The sequence below is a fragment of the Rhinolophus sinicus genome, chromosome 17 (assembly GCF_057876585.1).
Source record: "Rhinolophus sinicus isolate RSI-liver-muscle chromosome 17, RSI-T2T, whole genome shotgun sequence".
Classification (NCBI taxonomy): domain Eukaryota; kingdom Metazoa; phylum Chordata; class Mammalia; order Chiroptera; family Rhinolophidae; genus Rhinolophus; species Rhinolophus sinicus.
Window position 1 is genome coordinate 173,797,724 of NC_142517.1, and position 20,526 is coordinate 173,818,249.

At 32.7% G+C, this 20,526-nt stretch overlaps 1 protein-coding gene across 1 annotated transcript in view; it reads left to right on the forward strand.

Annotated features, from left to right (window-relative positions):
* Positions 1 to 9,884: 9,884 nt before the first annotated feature.
* COL3A1 (collagen type III alpha 1 chain) overlaps positions 9,885 to 20,526 on the forward strand; it is a 39,932-nt gene continuing 29,290 nt past the window's right edge. Inside the window, exons 1-2 of the mRNA XM_074339113.2 lie at positions 9,885 to 10,083; positions 20,213 to 20,415. Of these exons, the coding sequence (XP_074195214.1) occupies positions 9,999 to 10,083; positions 20,213 to 20,415 (288 nt within the window). The 5' untranslated portion in view covers positions 9,885 to 9,998. The remainder of the gene's footprint in view (positions 10,084 to 20,212; positions 20,416 to 20,526) is intronic.

Consider the following 20,526-nt stretch of genomic DNA (forward strand, 5'->3'; position numbering starts at 1 on the left):
GGATTTTCTTTTCTATTCTTTTCTTTTCACTCACACAACAGAAAAAAATGCATCTTTGCATATATCCTCACGTTATTTTTTCAGACACATATTCGGATCCATTCATGGGATTGTCTTTAAAATCATTTTATGAGACATAAAAGAAAATTGTAACATTACCTTATATTCACATTTTGTTCTTTGATGCAATGTCAAACTTGTTTAATACTATTTATTTAACAGAAATTACAGCAAATTGTTTTTGGTAGTTCAAAAAAATTAAGCCTACCTTCAATGAACCCACTAATGGAAATATTCAAGATAATGTTTTGAACTAATATGCAATTGAGAAAAAGAGCAGAACATGGGTACCTCAAATTTTTCATTGAAGAGGAAAACACTCATTTGAATATGATGTTCTGATCTGTTTAAAAGCATTTAAGGCTACTAAATTTAACATAATATATGGATTTTAAAAGAGTGGGTTTTAGAACCAAACATCCTGGATTTGAAACTTGAGTCTGCCAGTTCACTAATTGTGTTATCTTTGGCAAGACATTTGACTCATTTATAAAACAGGTATGAAAGTAGTACATGCTCATAGGGTTGTGGTGAGGATTATCTGAAATATATACATTTTACTTTTATGTATTTAATGCATAAGTAATGTTTATATATAAAACAGAATAGGTGAGAGTACTATATAAGAATTGCTATTATTATTATTACTATTAATAGGAAGTACTACATAAGAATCATTAATAATAATAAGTATTATTATATTAATTATAATAATAAACATTGTTATTATTATTAAAGGCTTTATTTATTATTTTAATTATGGACAATCATCCACAATTATTTTTCTATGACAACCACCTTCTTCATGCTAACAAAACCAAAACATGTAAATCTACTTCATAATTCACTCGCTAAACAGATATTTACTGAGTACCTTAAGTGCCTGGAACTGTATCAGGTATTAGATTTTTAATGTTTTTCAGATTTTATTTTGACATGAGTGAAGCTCTCTGCCTAACAGTTTTTAGAGCTAAGTGCTTAAATGACACAGTCAAAAACAACTTCTGAGAATAGTTTAATTATGGGAGACTCTCTTCCTCTTCCTCACTCAACCCCATCCCTTGCCTTTATTTATGCAAATGAACATTTACAGGCCAATTTTTTTTTCTTACAAGCTTTAAAAAAACATTATTTCTTGGATAGTAATCCAAATAAACAATTTAAACAAGATATGCTTTGGAAAAATGCTAATAAATTTGCCTCTGGCAAATTATTTCAATTTTCTTGTATTTCTTTCACTTGGCAGGGATTTTGAGATGAAGACTTAAAAAAAAAGGGAATGAAGAAAAAGTCTTAAGACATTACAGATGGACACTTTTATTCTAAATTGACGATTTTCTTATGAAACCACTTCAAAGTTGAGAATTGGGAGGCTTTTAATTTAATTTAAATTGCATAAATTAGACTGGTAAATTAACGAAATCACCATAAAGCTTAGAATCGTTAGTATCGGACTAGATTCTCAGCATCTCATCAGCCAATGGGTCCTTTCTGAGTCCCTGCTCTTGGCGACTGCGCACTAGGTGCTAGACAAACGGTGACCACAGCAGGCACAACCGTTTCTCTGTGGAGCTTAAAACCTAGGGGGAAATATAAAGTAGTAATTTTGAGTAATCAAGTAAATTATTTTATTACATAAACAACTACCAGAAAATAAATTAAGCACTTTTGGAATGTGGCCATTCAATACGGCCCATACTTTGACATTCTTTTTCAGTATTTTAAATCCTGTGAATTAAGATACCTTTGACCCAAACTCCTTATGCCCATTTCCCGTAAGTTCTATGTTATTGATAAGAGGAAATGAGAAGTGTTATCTTTATCTTTCTTAGCCAAGGATAAAGAAAATTTACACCAATATAGTGCTGGGAAGAACATCAAAGAAGGATGCTAACACCATGATGGGTACACATAGCATGCCCGGAGGGGGTTGATTGGCTATCATTACTACCGTTTTCTCCTCTACTTGTCTCCTCTAGTTCACTTGTCACGGTTCTTTTTTATTAAGAGCTAGGAAGGATTTTATTAACTAGTATGGCAGCAATCATTAGCAATTTGGTGAAATTCCAAAATCCACAACCTCTAGAAATTTTCCTGGATCCCCTACTTGGAGAAATACTGCAAGCAACTTACGACACACTAAATGAGAAAGGTTGGACTGGAAAACCATTTATGTAATTTTTCTGCTTTTGTTTTGGGGAATCTTCCAAAAGAAGTGTCTAGAGAATCCGATATAATTATGAGCAGGGTATGCTAACGTGGCTTCAATAATGATTTTACTTTTCTTGTAACTTTGCACTCAACATCATTTTTTCCAGTGGTGTGTCATGCTGTCCCAATTGACTGTCTGGCTATATTCTGCTCTGGTGTTGGCTATAGCAAAAAGTGTGGATATAAAATTACGTTCTTCAACTTGATGTTAATTTCAGTGAAATCTCCCAAGATGTGTCTCCTCTTCTTTTCTGCCACTAAATCTATGATTTCAAAGAGTCCATCAGTTTTTTTTTTCTATTTTGAATAGGAAATAGTAACTTTGGTATTTTTTTAAAACTCAAGAGTCTTATTTTAGCTATGATATTTTTCTCTTAGTCATCATAATTAATAACTAGCAAACATATTTCTTTCTTTCTCTTCCCTTCCCCATCATAAGAGTATGTTGCTCATACCACTTGAAGTTGGCAGATAGGGAAGGTCAAGGAACTCTCACACAATCACTAACCTTCAGCTGTTGGCCTCCCACTGTCAGTCACACCCTAATTGAAATTTTAGGAATGACTGTTCAAACTCACACCAGGCAGCAATCAAGAGTGGTACAACCTTGATGCTGACTAGGTCAGTGGGGCTGCCCACTTTACAGCTAACCTTGCCCCTAACAAGCAAAAAATGGATTCCAATTCTCACACAGGTGATCTCTCAAGGATATTATTCCCTGACTGCTATATATCACTTGACATACTCAAACAAACTGAAGTTTCCACACTTCCCCAGAGAATTTAAACCAAAAAACTCAAGCAATACAAAACAAAGCTTTAAACATTTGTGTTACATTACATGTGAGTGTCTGTATTTGTGGAGGAAAGGGATATTTCAATATTTTGATTTGCTATTTTACATTTTTTCTTTTTAAAATTTCAACTGCAAAGAAATTGTATCAAGAAAAGTGAATTTAAACAAAAAAGGGTGAGAACACCTTGAAGCATTTTGTTCTCATGATTCTCATTTATATGGCATTTTATTTTCACTCCTAAAGTAAAACAGATTAAAGTTGTGATACATTTCTAGTTCAATTATTTAAATTCATTTTGAAATTAACTTTTGACTTTTCTGTCATTCTCTCTTATAATCCTAGGTAAAATGCCTGTGTTACTTTCCATTTTACATTTTCTTTTTAGTGATCTCTTATTTGTGATATTTGTGGTAAACACAGAGTTTGACTGCTTTCAATTTGTTTGCTAAACAGTTCTATTGTTTATTTTCTCTATTTTAAAAATAAATTCATAACATCTGGAGGTATTAAAAATGCATTATAAATCCAAAGACTTCCTATGCTGGAAAGAGTGAACTTCCTTTTGCAGAATGATGGAAATACTGGGAATAATTAAGTTATTGAAAATTATATGAGTTCTAAAGGATACAAAAATATACATTAATTCAACATGTATTTTTCTGGATTAAGTGTTTCATATTTTAAATCACATGCTCTTAATATTTTTTAACTGCCTACTACATGCAAGGCCATGTAAAACTACTATGGGGTATAAAATGATGAATAAACTCAAATCTTGCCCTGGAGTAGCTTTCAGTCTAGTAAGGGAGATAAAAAACTATAAATTAAAAGAAACTAGAGCCATGAGAAAGGTAATGGAGATTAGAGGAAGAGGAGAATGATCTCAACAGAAAGAATAAGAAAGAACAGAAATAAAGTAATAATAATCTATTCAGAATCACCCAAAGATTAACACTTTGAATAATCAAGATGGCATAATTTTTATGTGGAAATTTCCTACTTGGAATGGTTTGTTGTCATTAGTCAGATATTTTGGCTTAATCACTTCATGGAATGTAGCTAACATCTGTAAAATGGTGTAGGATAGAGGCAGATTCCTGGTCTGGGTCTCGTAAACTTTAAGAACTGCCTATATTATTAAACACCTAATTTTTCTCCCACACTTTTATTTATTTACTTTTTAATAAGCTTAAATCCTTGAAGGGCATATTATCACATGGATTCTGTGTCCAATGGCCTTAGCAGGAAGATTGCTTCGGAATTTGGCACAAACAACACATGCCACTATTTCCCTGAGCATGAGTGACCATTCCCTACATTACTCTGGTTTTGTATGGTTTGCTACCAAGGATCACTGTGTTGTTTTTTGCTTTGTACACATAAGCATACCTCTTGCCCAAATATAATTCAGTCTTATCTCAGGCTTAAGCATCTTCATTTTTAATAAGAGCTGTGTGTTCCCTCTTGTTTCGGAGACCCCACTTAAGACAGTAAAAATGGCTTTGGACCACAACTATCCAGACATACCAGCCATTTTAGAAATCCTGTTTCCAGTAAGTCTCCACAGCCCCAAGATGGCAGAAAGTATTTAATGTTTTAAATACTCCATTCCAATCCAGTCATTCTTTTTCACATTTATCAATACCTATTCTGTACAAGGGACTATGCTTGCTGCTGTGCATGATTTTAAACTGGGAGTCGGGGTAAAAAAATAAGAATGACCTATAAGAAGGAATAAAATAAATATATAAATAAATATAAATATAAAGCAAAGCTACTAAAATGAACATTGGCACATGAAAGCCAAGACTCCAGAGGGCAACACTTAGATCCTTGGGAACAGAAGGAGCCCATTTGCCATAGCCTCCTTCAACCAAGAATCTATTGTTGGTATTATTCCATAGACCAATAACATACCTCAATATAGGGCTCATTTAAACATGATTTAACATATAGACAAATATAAAGTTCTTCAGACAATTCAGCAGAATATTTTTATATGAGCAATCATGCTGACCTGAAGAAGGGTTAGTTACATAGAGTAGTAGTTGTCATAAGTTAAACATGGAAAGGCCACATTTACTTCCGTTTATTTTGGGAAAGATGGGCAGAAGTCTCTAAATCTCTATGTACTTAAGAATTATTTATATAAAAATAATTCTGGGCCCCCATTGAGTATATAAATATTAAAAATATTGATAGGAATTAAAATCAGTCTCCAGTTGAAGCATGCAAATCCAATGTTTGGCTTTGGCTTATCTCATGCTTCTATCAGAAGATTGTGATTTGGGCCTTCTTTTTATCTTCAAACAGAATTGGCAAGATTTGAAAAGTTATTGCAGCTGTGTTGGATAGTGCTGAAAATTCCTAAGTATGACTCAGAGGACACATTGTATTTGATATAGATTCTAGTGGGATTTGCAGAGTGGAGCTTCAATCCTGAGAATTCTTAAGTTAACTGAAGACCCAACAGGGAACTCCTGAACTCCTACAAAATGTATCCCAGGCTCTGTGTCACCTTTCTGGCAAAATTTATAAAGTAATCACACTGTTCTGAGATGAGTCAGTGTGTTAGGTAATGAGATGAATTCCAACTTTCTATGAATTTTCAAGTATAATTACAATAATAATTATGATGGTAAAAATCATCACTGAAACATGTGTGCATAAAGACTTTATTCAGGAGGACGTAGTTATAATCCTTCAGAAACTTTCAAAATTCAAACATGTACATTAAGGTAGTTTCCAGAAAATTTTACTTGTTCAACTTTTTGTCAACCTTTATATATGTGTATATATATATATATATATATATATATATATATATATATATTTGTGTATATATATATTTATGTATGTATGTATATGTATATATATTTATGTAGGTATATATATTTATATTTGTATATAAATATACATACAGATGCACATATAAGCACACACAAACACATATGTGAATTCTCTTGCATGCTCTAGGAATGGACTACATCATTCAGTATAAATCAATGAGTATTTATGCAAAAATATTTAAATTACAATACTGGAAATTACCTAAAGATTAATAAGACAAAAATCAGAAGAATACTATTTTTTTCTAACTGGCCATTAACTCTATAACTTTATCCCTTCTCTTCTCTCTATCCTTTTACACTCTCCCATTAGAAAAAATAATAAGTGCCAAATTTGTATTCACCCAATTCCTAAATTGTATTAAAAAATTGTTACCACAATAAGTGACTAATCTAAATGGAAAATATGGTGAAAAAATTCTGGAAAGTGTGCTATTTAGTTCCAATTCCAATGAGTAATTTTGAAAGTCATGTAACCTCTTTCAACTTTCTGTTCAATCTTAGGGTAATTTTCAGTTGAAAAATACAAGGCTTAATAGCAAAAGGTATAGATAGATAGATATATCTATCTATCTATCTATCATCAGTCTATCTATCTATCTATCTATCTATCTATCTATCTATCTATATTGAGAAAGAGAGATGAATAGAGATATTCATGTTTCCAAAATAATGTTGTTATGTTGTACCACACTTCATTTTACTAAATTTCAAGGAAATGTGAGTCTTGTCCAAAAGTAAAATTTGTAGGCTAAAGAGAAGTGGTTATCAACATACTTCTATAGGAACAAAATTAAGGGGACATTTAATTCTACCTTGGTAATTAAAAGGAAATTAAAGAAAAGGTCTTGAAGAATTGGTCAATGTAATCACTCAAATATTACCCCATCACGTCCCACTACCAATATCATTGCCTCAAATAAATATCTATGGTTAGATATGCCCAAGTCCTTCTTTATCACAGATACATTTTAGAGGAGCTTACAGTGATTTGAAACCATATAAAAAATATCCATAAAAATAGTGCATCTCCTTGGCTTTAAAAAAACAACAACAACCATGAAGCAGTAGGACGAGAGAGAGAGAGAGAGAGAGAGAGAGAAAGGAAGAGAGGAAGAGAGGAAGAGAGGAAGAGAGGAAGAGAGGAAGAGAGGAAGAGAGGAAGAGAGGAAGAGAGGAAGAGAGGAAGAGAGGAAGAGAAGAGAAGAGAAGAGAAGAGAAGAGAAGAGAAGAGAAGAGAAGAGAAGAGAAGAGAAGAGAAGAGAAGAGAAGAGAAGAGGACTTCTCTTCCATGTGTTTTTCATGATGGAGATAATTGATTTTCTTATTGCTATTGTAGAGAGCACTGCTGACATTCACTGGCCTACTGAGTTCATCACAGCTGTGCTTATGCATCTCTTCCCAAGCTCCGTTTTCCACTGAACTGGAAAGGATTTGAATTTTTGGTTGATAATTTGCCACACCCTTGCTTTGCCTCATCTTTCCAGTCACTCTCTTTGTTAAAGGAGAGCCAGATTAATCAGTGCTTTAGCTGGTGTAGATGTTTAGATTTGTTAAAACTCTAAATGCAATCCAGAGAGCAACATGGAATGTCTGTGTGAGCTGGTTAATATCAGTGAAGTCAGGGATATATAGAAGGAAATAAGAAATGTGTGCATAGATTTCTATGAGGACCTCAGCTCTTGGATTGCATAATAGGATTCATCCGCATGTGTATTTCACCCAGTCATGACACCAGCTGAAATCCACCACCATCTGGACACTGGATTAGAAAACACATTGACATGTGGAGGAGGGATAGGATCTGGGACACAGAATGCAAAGGATCCATGTGCAGGACTTCCAGATATGCTCGAGGAGGTGAAGAATGCTAAATCAGAAAATCTGGAGGATGAGATTTCTTATCTCTGAATTCCTCGCAGATACCTTAAGATACAACAATACTTTAATGCACAATTATCAACCAACTTTTCTTAAATGAATGCATGAATCATGAATTTTTCTCCTAAGCATAAAATTTTTATTTGAATAGCTAATCAGATAAGAATTTTAGGGCAAACCAGAAATGCAATAGAAATTGTACATGTAATGCCTAAAATAAAGCATAAAAATCATTATTTTAGAAAAACAATATATCTAATTTTTCACAGTGGAAAATAATTCTAATGAAGAAATTCAATAAATATTGACTTCATCGACCATCTAAAACAATAAGATAATGGATATCGATATATGAATTTTATGCAAGTGTCAAAGACACAGGAGAAAAATCATGTGTCTGAATTGGTTTGAACACAAGGGAATTTTTTTAAACTATAAGATGAAGATGATTGGAAGATAGAACGATATATAACAGTCTTCCCCCCCAATATCTCAACTATCATCCAGAAAAAAAAAAGCTTGTTTTCATGACCACTCAATAGTTACTTTTTTTTTCCTTTCAAGTAGTGACTCCTCAATCTAAAATCAGAAGATGCATGAGAGGTTGGGCCAACTAGTTCTCTTTTCCTGTCATCAGATGATGTCATCTACATTGGGACATCTTTGTGTGTGTGTGTGTTTTTTTTTTAAACTATGCCTGAAGAAAAGTAAGTGTTCCACTGTCCAAGCTTATAGAATATATGTACACCTAGGAATATACATATAACATATGAATTGAGTAAAAGTTAAATAACATGAATGGGGTAAAAGAGAAAGATGAAAACAAGTGTAAAGAAAAAAGTTTTGAACTGGATCTTAAAGAGGTGACTTCCATGAGTTGGTGTGAGGTGGGGAGATTTTTATGTGCACATATATGAATGGATGTGGGCATGGTTAAGTTAGCATGGATAAATTGCGGGAGATCTTGATTAGAATTGAAAAACCAGTGTAAAATATAAAGATGAATGAAGAATTATGGACTGATGATTAGGGCATAAAGAAATATTTTGATTACTAGAAATATCTTGACAATGTGGATAAGCATATTTTTCTTGAAAAGATTTATTAAAGACCTATAAATGGTATATGCCCCTTTTGCAAACATGTCCCAGAACTTAATCCTTAGATCCAGAAATACATTGAAAAGCTGTGTTAATGTGGCCTGAAATTTATACACATGGAAGTCTAAATTTGGAAATATTTATACTAATCTTTATACCAATTCAAATAGAATGAGAACTTTTTCTGGTACTTTTTTGATATTCCGTGTGATAAGCTCTTTCTCTTCCTGTTTCTTAAAAAAATGAAGACACGAAAAAGCTAAATCTTTCTCTAGAAAAATCTGTTCTGGCTTTCATAAGCAGAATAAAAATTTGAAATCTCACAAGAAATCACTTTGGCTGGCTAAAGAAATTTATGAGAAATAGAAACAACTATAGATAAGTATCTAACTTTTAAGATGCCATTCAAACATAGCTCAGATACTTAATCTTTTGACATTTGTCTGAAATTAAACTCCCAGGACCTACAGTGGGTGGATGAGTAGAAGGGACAAACAGGCTTTTCTTTCAGCTAATCTTTTACAGTTCCCTCTTTAAATTGAGTTAGAGTAGAATCTGGCAAAATCCCAATATAAAACACTTCTAGGAAGATAAGGTTTGCAAATTAGCCATGCCCAGGGAAAAGACATCAAGCACTTTCTCAAAATTATGCAGTTGTTAATGTTATAAGGAGAAATAAAAAATACATACATTTAATTCTTTTGTTATAACATCAGGCAGAGCATTTTGATACATATTCTTAAGTTATACAAACATATGTGTGACCAAATATGTAACAAACTGATACATAAACAGATGCTCACAAGCTCCAGATGTGCTATTTTTCTTACTTTGTGGGTTGTGTCTTCTATAAGGGAAAAAGACATATTAATCATTTCTTTTACTGCTAAGGGGATGGGTGCTGCTCTCATATTTCAGAAAGGGGCTGGAAAGTGAGGGAAGCCAAACTTTTTCCTATTTAAGGCCAAAGCAAAAGAATCTCAGTGGCTGAGTTTTATGACGGGCCCGGTGCTGAAGGGCAGGGAACAACTGATGGTGCTACTTTGAATTGCTTTTCTTTTCTCCTTTTTGCACAAAGAGTCTCATGTCTGATATTTAGACATGATGAGCTTTGTGCAAAAGGGGACCTGGTTACTTCTTGCTCTGCTTCATCCCACTGTTATTTTGGCACAACAGCTCCCAGAAGGTGAGTAGGCACTGATTTCAAGAAACTTTATGGGGTTTTTGTCTTTATTTCTCCTTGCAAATAGGTATAAAGGGGAAATCAGTCTCCTAAAAGATCATTTTCTCTGTAAACTCCCAATTGTGAAGTTAGAACTGACCATGATGGTGCTTTTTCGAATTTGCTTAGAAAGAATATTGTCATTTTTGTGTTTAAAAGTTCTCTGGTTGTTTAAGATAAAGATGTTCTTGTACTAACTTGTTTTCATGTTAACGGCACTGGAAACCTTTAAAATGGCTTTAAAAAGTTCCCCTCCTGGATTGTTAACATCTTGGAATGCTTCCCTAGGCAGTCTGGAAGTTATTGGTCTCTTGTAATACCTTTATTCTTTCCTTTGTATGCTGAATTCTTTGTAAGAATAGAATATTGCACATTGTTTTCCCAACAAGATAATTCATTTGAAAAATAGCATGCATTATGAATATGCTAAAGGAAAATACTACACATTATTAGAATTACTGAATAGATTTCTATAAAATGGCAACAAAAATAATATCTTCAACCCTTTAAATGGATTCAAAAATTTCAAAATGTTTCATGGTTCCTGTTTTTATTTTGTTTCAAACACTTACATGGTTAATACATATTTTCTAATAGTTTGTTTTTAAGGGTCTAGTGTTTTACATATGTTCTATATTTTAACTACATTTGCATTAATAAAGAGAATATTTTTAAAAATATCTTCAACAGGAATGTTTGACTTTCTGCAAATAAGGTAAAGACATTAGTACTATTTGACTTCAAAAAAGTTAATTTGTTGGATTTTCTATTAAGTGAAAACAATGGTTTTTATGCTCTAATTCCCCCAAATCAACAATTACCTTATTATTTGATTATGTGAAATTATTTCTTTTAATTTAGATGTTTCCCTTAGTCACAAAAATACTGGACAAATTGGAAAACAAACTTTTATAGAAGTAAATATTTAAATGTTAAATCTGAAGGTGCTAGTAGAAATAATTACACATTAATTTCTATTTGTACATGATCAAAAATGTCTACATTTAAACCGATAGTTTTTACAAACATGATGTCTGAAATGGATTTCTTTGCTTTTTTAGAAAAAAATATCTTTGATGTCCTCATAGGTCATATATATGTAAGTAGGGAGGAAACACCCAAAGACGTTTCTTCAGTTATGTAGTGGCCACAAAAGAAAAGAAACACCCATGTTCCTTGTTTCCTTCATTTCCTCTCCCCCTTATTCCTCTTCTCCCTTCCTTTCCCTTCTTTATCTCTCCACCCCTTTTGGCCCTTTTTCATCTCCTCCCCCTTTTCATTCCTTCATCATTGCCCTACCCCCTCCTAAGCAAGCCCATCTCTCCTCATCTCTCCTCCTCCCTCTTCCCTTCCTCCATCACCCACCCCATCATTATTTGTCCTCCCTATGCCTCCATCTCTTCTCTCTTCTTATCTCCTCCCCCTTTTTCTCCTAATAATCCTCAATCCTCCTTACTCTCTCATTTTTCTCCATATTTCCTCCCCATTCTGTCCCTCCCAGAAGATGCTACAACTCCCAGTCCTTGGCTAGAATACCAAATCACTATTACCTCACTAAGACTTTTCCCTTTCCTCAACCTCTTAAATTCTGCTGATTTCTGAGGGGAAAAGAAAATCACAATTCCCATTTATTGAAATGACTACAAACCTTTGGTGTTTAGTTCAAAGATTGACAAAATATTTGTAATTGTCTGGTGGTTACAATCTTCTAGAAGCACTGTGGCTAATTTTCTTCTAAATCTAACTTTAGAGAAACAAAAATGTTTGATACCTACATTATCTTTACATCACGTGAATTATTTTTACTTTCCTTTTTCTCTTTAGCTATAGAAAATAATAAAGAGCTATGATACATTGTGTACTTTTAAGTTCAAAAGAAGTTGAAAGGAATTGTGTTCAGCTTACTGTTTTTGTTTGTCATGATAAAAAAGTTCAGGTATTTTAAGATAGGACATAATATGTTCCCTATAGGATTTACAAGAAAATTCTGCTGGTGGAGTAGCTTAGGGGAGGTTACAGGAGGTGGCTGAATATACAGCACATTGAGAACTATCATATGTAGTTCTGGGGTAGAGGTTTCTTATACATGTCCTGAGAATCCCAGAGAAAAACAGCACAGCTCTTATGAACACCAACTTCCAGTGTACTCACATGAATTTTCTGGAACATAAAACATATCCTCACAAAGAATTTTGATCTTTTTACACATTTGTGAAAGTTCTCTTTAATTCATGTATTCTATTCCACCAATGGAGAAATGTGGTCTGTTTCATATTTCCTGTAGTTTATAAACATGCCAGATTTTAAGCACAAAGACTCACCGCCTAGTGGCTGACAGGCAGAGTTACATAACCAATGCCAACATAAAGGTTACACAGCTGGATTCCGTATTTCATAATGAGATTTTTAAATATTCATGTGTGAATTGTAAATATTAAACACTACTTCCCAAGAAACTAAGTATATTATTGATAAAATATTGCCAAATACACATAGGCCATTTTCAAAATTCCACATATAATAATACTACATACAACATATAACAACTTCTTGGAATATTTTTCAAGTTTCTGATGTAGTTCTTATTCGACATAAATATTTTTAGTATTGCTTATTAGATAGATAGATCAATGGGTAGATAGATATTACTAAATAATACTGCTTCGTTAGGGCAGGGAGATAAACTTTAATTAAAAGTATCTTAACATTTGAACTTATACTTTGCGAATTTGCTAATTGCATTGTGACAATGAACTGTGGGCCTTTAATTATTTTAGAATTACAAAGCTGTAAATGGACTCAGAGAATCAGTTCCTTCCTTATTACAAGTTATAAGAGTCTATTTTCCATTATGCTTTAAAAAAGAGAGTTTGTAACAGATCAAGTAGCATTCTAGTTTTCTGGTTTGTGTTGCCCCTAAAATTAAACATACCTAATTAATGGGAAAAAAATCTAGCATAAAATCAGTAGGAACAGTTGTATTTTTAAGATGAGAAAATGCATAATTGCTCACATAGTTCAGTCTCAGACATCTAACACGGATTTATTGCTTTTGTTGAGATTACACAACTAGAAAATGGCCGAGTTAAGGCGAGAACCAAAATTCTATTAAATCCTAGATAAGTAGAGGAAATAAAATATGCATTAAATCAGAGTATATGGATTTTCTTATTTTTGTAACAGTTTGTCATTGAAAGGACATACTAAAAATATATATATTTTCCTAGGAAATAGATGAGCTAATGCATTTATAGAGGTGAAAAAAGGTAGATTATTTTTTTCCGTTAAGCACTCAACTTTGAATTTGTAAATCTTTTTTTTTAAACGAGAGGCTCACTTATGACTTAACCAGAAATTATCTTGAGTTTTGTAGTAATACAAATTCAGTAAGTAAAATATTAATACAAAAATGTGTGCTTTTCACTTATGATACCTTGCATTTCCTTACCACCTCCAGAGTATTCAACATCAGATGACCTAAAGGCCTGTAGGTAAATATATACTGTGATTAAATTCTGGAATTAAACATCTTAGTATTGTAAGAGCCAGCAAAGCCATTGGAACATTTCTGGGGAAGAAGGAAAGAGTGCGATTATGTGCCTTTTAACTAATTAAGATTCCTGGATTGATGTCTTATCTATGGGCTTATTTTTAAACACCAAGAGTCATTGGCTGTAAGTTTTCTAGTAGAGGTGAGACTAAAAGATAGCTCCTCAGAAAAGGCCCTGTTCCCCACCCAGAGTCACTTGCCAGACCCTGAGTTGTCATTCAAAGAGAAGAGTGCCATCTACCGAAACTGCATGGTTTTCATTGTGGATGACTCCTTTGGTGCAGAGTTCCAAAGATTTTGTAGCCCAGTTCTTTTATTTTGTAACATCAAATGATATCACCGTCTTGAAGTGATTAAAGTGGATTGCTTGAGTTTAAGTTTTAAACATGCCTTTGCTGGACATGAAAAACATTTGTAAAGTTTCCAGGTCTACAATCACTTTCTGGAAACGTCTCAGTGGACTGTTTCTTTTAGAACAGTTTTCCCTGGAAAAGAAAAAAACCTCAGTCTCATTGTTTTCCATACTCAAAAAGAAAGCTGGGTGGGAGAGGGGAGGGTCATATGGTATGAAAAAAAAAAAAAAAAATCCAGAGCTTTCAAAGGGGAAACTTTGCCTGTTTCATGTCAAGATGACAACGGAAAAAATGAGATAGATATTCTTACACAAATCATTTGTTAACTGCAGTTTGGGGAGTTACATTAACCACTGGAACTTCTGTCTGTGCCTAATGAAAACACAGCAGAAAGTGGATTCCTTTCAGATTAACTAACAAAACCCTTGTATTTTCCATAACTGGGGTCAAGAACTGCCATTTAAAATGTAAGCTTAATGAACAAAATGAAAAGTTCAAAGAAGAGGGTAAAATTTAAAACGCCTGAAAAATGTAAGGATCAAAGATAAAGGATTCAGAAACTATTAAAAATTAAATTTGCTTTGAAAATTCACAGTGAGAAATTAGTGTTTCAGTAAAATAGCATTTCTTTTTCTGTAGCTTTGTTTTCTATAGTATTTGGTGTGGATGAGGGCAAACAGGGATTGTGTTTATCCAGTTAATTAAAATCAGAGAAACACTCTATGGAGCTGCATAGTATGTTCATAATGTCCAAACTTAGAAGGGAACTTTCTAATGAAGTTAGAAGTTCGTTAACATGAATTATTTAGTAACTATATTATCTGAAAATCAATGTTTTAATGAGACATCCTAATAATGTTTTTTTGCATTGGATACAGAAGCCTCTTATCTGTTTGTTGCTGTTGCTGTTGGAATCCTACTTCTCTGTATATAGTAAAGGTATGCTAGGTTTTCCAGTCACATGTTAATCCTGTTGGTGGTCTGGATGTCATTAGGGTGGCCTTGGAGATATAATTCTTTTTCATAAGGTCAGGAGAAAATAACAACAGAATTCAACTCCAGATGTTAACTTCTTGGTTTGAGACCAGATAGAAAAGATATTCTGTAGAAAACTGGTATCCCTTTACAAAGTCTACCTTTTTAGAGTCTGGTTTTAAGTTTGTAGGGTTGAGAAACCATAGTGGAACAGAACTTTGAAGCTAGCTTCTTTAATCCTACACTGCCCTTGAAACTGCAGAAAGGGAATAGAATGCTGTAGGTGAGAGTATCAAATTTAGAGACAGCTTTCCTAGGTTCCGATCTTAGCTTTTCTTATCTTATAACCTTGGGGAAATTACTTGTGTCTCTGTGTCTCAGATTCCTCATCTGTAAATTGAGGATTAGGATAGCGTTTATATCCTAGGGCCTTTGGGAGGGTTAAGTAAACTACATATGCAAAGCACTCAGAACAATGCCGACAGCATGAGAGATTCCATACAAACCTAATCAAATTACTGCAAGAAAGAAATTAAAGTACTTAGTGACTTAGTAATAAGGAAGGTAAGATGTAAATTTTTGGTTATCAGATGTAAAATTTAAAGATGTGTGCCAACTAGAATAAAACAAGTAGAATATATATTCTTTACTATTTCTATAATTTGTTACTAATCAGATTATAATGCAATTGCTGATTGCTAGATACATGATACTTTTAATTCTAATTCTTTATTTTATTTTTCAGGACAAAACATTAATCACCTAAAGAAAAATTTTAATTGGAAACATAAAATCATATGTCTATAAAAAATAAAATAAGAAAATATCTAGAAACAATGATTCATATATATATATTTTTTTTTTTATTTTTTTTTTGGACAAGAGTAAGGAGAATCTACCTTGTCCATGCAAAACAACATTTTAAAATTGAAATTGTCCATCTGTATAGGTCTACAAATATTTCCTTCAAAGTCCTTTTTAACTGACATTTCAATATATTCTTATAAATATGTAAACAAGAGAAACATAGTTAATAAAAATGTATGTTATCCAAACATTACCATCATTTAAAAACCAAACATATTTCAGTTTGAAACTATATGAACTCCACATACACTTACAAAATATTCAATTTTCTAAACAGAAAAATGTCATGATAACTTACATATCATATGTATCAGTAAGAAGCGAAGATAAAAATATTAAACTTGTCACTCAAGCTAAATTAACACTTTGGATGTTTTAGGGCATATTATTTTTACTCCCAAAATGGAATTAAGACAAACATAGCTTGCATTAATTTTTTAGTGGTGGCAATAAAATCAACATAAATTAACATTTAAAGAGTGAAAACAAAAGGGAAAGTTTTAAGCACATCTAAAAATATTAGATTATGTTACTTGGTTTTCTTTTTCTCAGAAGTTCCAAAACAGAGAGCTCAGAAATAAAAGAAGCTAGGAGTGGATTATGTCATATACTAGCTTCATTTTATTTTGTAATTTAGATACCAGTAAGGAGATGACTTAGTCTAATGCATTGCTTATGTGACCACAAATAAATTTATTTCAGTACTGTACTTTATAAGAAGTGAAGTTTAAAATTAATTACAAATTGGAACAGGAAGACTCAGTTTAAGCAATAACAATAAAGGAAGTAATTGGAAAATCTATTACTTATCCAGTAGTAAAAATGAGATCATTTGCCCTTTATTTAACATTTTTGCAAAAGTATTTAACTTATTTTTTTTAATCAAGGTAGCTCTGAATTTAGATATCTAAGAAAGAAGGGAATAATATGAGAAGACTATTATTTATGAATCCCATTACTTATTCCATTTCTAAAGGCTGCAAGTGGATAACTGGAACATTTTATTCCTCTTGAAACAAAACATTTTTTCCCTTGACTCTGCCATGATTTTCCCATGTGTAATTAGTCTATAGTGCTAAAACTGAGGGCCACGAGACATCTGTGTACATTTTAGCTTCCAGGAGAACATATTGCCAACCATATTTTGTCATGCACAGGACAAGTAATTAGAGGAAACTGCATAAAACTCCCCATTCTTTCAACAAAGCCATAGAGGAAAGTCTGACTTTCAGCCACAAGTTTCTATAGGAACTGACTTCTCAGGAGAGCCAAATTTCTTTCAAATGGATGTGAAATAAATTATGGCAATACACAAAACTGCATTAATTCTTATTTTTCAAGCAGTCCAACTTTGTGGGTTTTTTTTTCACTTAGACCAAGATCACTTTTTAAAAAGTAGAAGTACTCTAAAATGACTCAACCTTTCTATTGAGACCTTAAAAAGCATAATGTACATGGTGTCTAATAAAATTTGGAAATAGAAGGCTGAATAACAATTTTCATTTACATAACATTGGGTTTATCCCAATTCTAATGAATTTATTTACAAATTTAATAAGTAAGTAATGTGTTCATTTATTTAATAGATTGCAGAGCAAATGGAAAATACTTATTTCTACTGATGTGATGACACCTTCAATGGGACATAAACAGGAGGATGAATACACAAGGGGGGATTTTTGTCAATTTTAAGGCACATTTAGAACACAAGAAGTTATTTAAAATATGAGCTGCTTGACCCTAGCTTTAACTGTTATCCTCATTTGTCTGTAATGTGCCATTAATATTCAATACATAATGTTTTATAACATAAGCCCTGTGTTAAATGTAGACATTCCTGATCCAGAGACAGAGCTAAAAGAATCATTAGTTTAAACTAGTAGTATTTTTCCTCAGCTTTACTGAAGTAGCGTGGACAAATAAAATTGTATGTAAAGTGTACAATGTGATGATTTGATATACATTGTAAAACGATTACCATAATCAAGTTAATGCATCCATCACCCCATAGTTATCGTGTGTGTGTGTGTGTGTGTGTGTGTGTGTGTGTGTGTGTGTGTGTTGAAAACACTTAAGATCTAGTTTTGGCAATTTTCAAGTATACAATATAGTGTTATCAATTATAATCAGTATTCTGTACACTAGTGGTATTTTCAAGGGGGCTGGGAAGCCTGAAATCCACATAATTAACGGGGAAATATTTAGCTAAAACTAATCTGTTAAGATATTTCATATAAAGTTAATTTAAGGAAAGTTTTAAAATGATTCCTTTTAAGAAGAGGAAGCCAATGCAAAGATCGAGAAAAGTATTTCATGCAATTTTATTAAACTGTTTTCCATCTTATTAAAACTTTCAGGCCTTTTGTGAAAAACAGTGAACTTGGTTCTTAAATGAAAATATCAGTTATGTTTACAGAACAATGATTTTATGCCGAGACCCTCCTAGATTATTAATGTTCATAATAATATGAAAAACATTGTGCCTCTCTTAAGCATATCTTTCCTAACACTTAAATAGGCCTACTTCATTTGCATTAGTTAAGCATTTGACATTCAGCTTTTATACTCACTAAGTATAAAGGAATGTTCCTTTAAAAGCTTAGACAATCTTTCTTCTCAGTGTTCTCATATATCTGTTTCAAACATGGAGGAGGAACTAGAATAACTTTTTTAAATAAACAGATTCTTTCCTGCCTACTTAAAATTGCAATAAAACAATCATATTTTCTTTTATTAGCTGTAGACCACATGAGGTAATTGTAACACAACGAATGAACTTTAAAACTTCTTGAATCAATCAAGGGTTTTGCACAAGATCATGCAAGTTGTATCTGCACACGTAAATGGAAACAAGGAATGGAGGCTATTTCAGTACAGTGTAGAGTGTATAGGTTCTGAAATTCTCCTTTTCTGTGAACTTTTACTAAACCAGTTGAACCTGTTAACCCAAAGTATTTAGCATGAACTTAAATCATTATTACTTGAGATATGGAGAAGATATAAGAAACAGGAACTTGAAAAGGTGATCTTCATGGCTGTATGTGGTTTACATCTGTATCCAAATGTAAAAATCTCAGGACCCACATAAAGGCCTCAAGGCGGCAAAAAGTGTAGTTGTGAACTATTCACTCCTCCAAGAAGGCCTCTTTCAGCAGACATTTAAAATATCTGGGCTCTGAGAAAATAAAAATTCACTTTTCAGAAAAATACAAATACTGAGCAGTACATCATTCGTTGTTTGCTAAAATTTTTGCAGATGATTAGAAACTTCTTATTTATTTACTCAGTTACTGGCAAGCCATCATAGTAATTCTCAAGAACTAAAGTTGTCTTTAACCACAATCCACAGCTAATGCTTTAAGAATTGAGACCAGGTTTTATTTTGGCAACCCCTAAGCTGACTCATTCATAATAGTTGGTGAAATTTCAATACCTTATATATAATTAGGAAAGAGTCTAAAATTTTGGTTGAAGCAAATTTTTGACCACTTTAAGCCACAAATACACATGGTCATGATTCATATTTTTCCTTATATTTTTCCTGATTTCTTGCCAATACTTATTAAATAAACAAATAAAATAAAAAACTTTCATTTATTTTATTTATTTATTTATTTATTTATTTATTTATTTATTTATTTATTTATTTATTGTAAGTTGGAAGCCTCTTTACATCCATATGGAATATCCAATGTATTATGTCATATCATGTTGACCTACTAAAGCCAAACAGAGCTAACAATGATAGTCAATATATACAATAAGCTTTGTTAAAGTTTTCCCAGGACTCCGGAAGAGTGTTATGCTGCCAAGAGTAGCTGAGTTTTCCCCTGGATTTCTCAACTGGGTTAATAAAATCCAGAAAGTCTTCAAAAGTAATGACAAAATTATCTTTATAGTTTAATGCTCCCATCTACTGTTAAAGCAAAGAATAATTGGGTAGAGAGGCTTGTTTTCAACTGCACAGTCAATAAATAAATATTTACATGTTTGTGAGATTCCATTGGTGTTAAATTCTTACCCTAAATGAAATAAAATACTCACTGACCTTAAGGAAAATTTACTATGGTGCACCAATATGAGGTTAATAAACAGATTTGATATTTTAAGCAATCTCTTATTACTTAGCATATTATAAAGGGAAAATATGACATTCTTGGTACTTTGTGGATTTTTTTACCTAAGCATGCTCATAAGAACATAATCACAAATTAGTTTAATGAAAAACTGAAATTATTTGTTTCAGACTATCTCCACTTTGTCTGTTGGAAATAGTCATGACTGCATAACAAAAACCACATTTCAGCAAAACATAAGAAAATATCACACCATCTTACTTATCTTCCAGTTGTTGACGGAAGATGCTCCCATCTCGGTCAGTCCTATGCGGATAGAGACGTCTGGAAGCCAGAACCATGCCAAATATGTGTCTGTGACTCAGGTTCAGTTCTCTGCGATGACATAATATGTGACGACCAAGAATTAGACTGTCCCAACCCAGAAATCCCGTTTGGAGAATGTTGCGCAGTTTGCCCACAGCCTCCAACAGCTGTGAGTTTAAAGAATTTTTATATCTTCAAGATTTATATTTAAATTTATAAATAGTTCCTATATCATAGGAGCCTGAAAGGAAGTGAAAGTAATGTCTGTCAGTCATGTTTG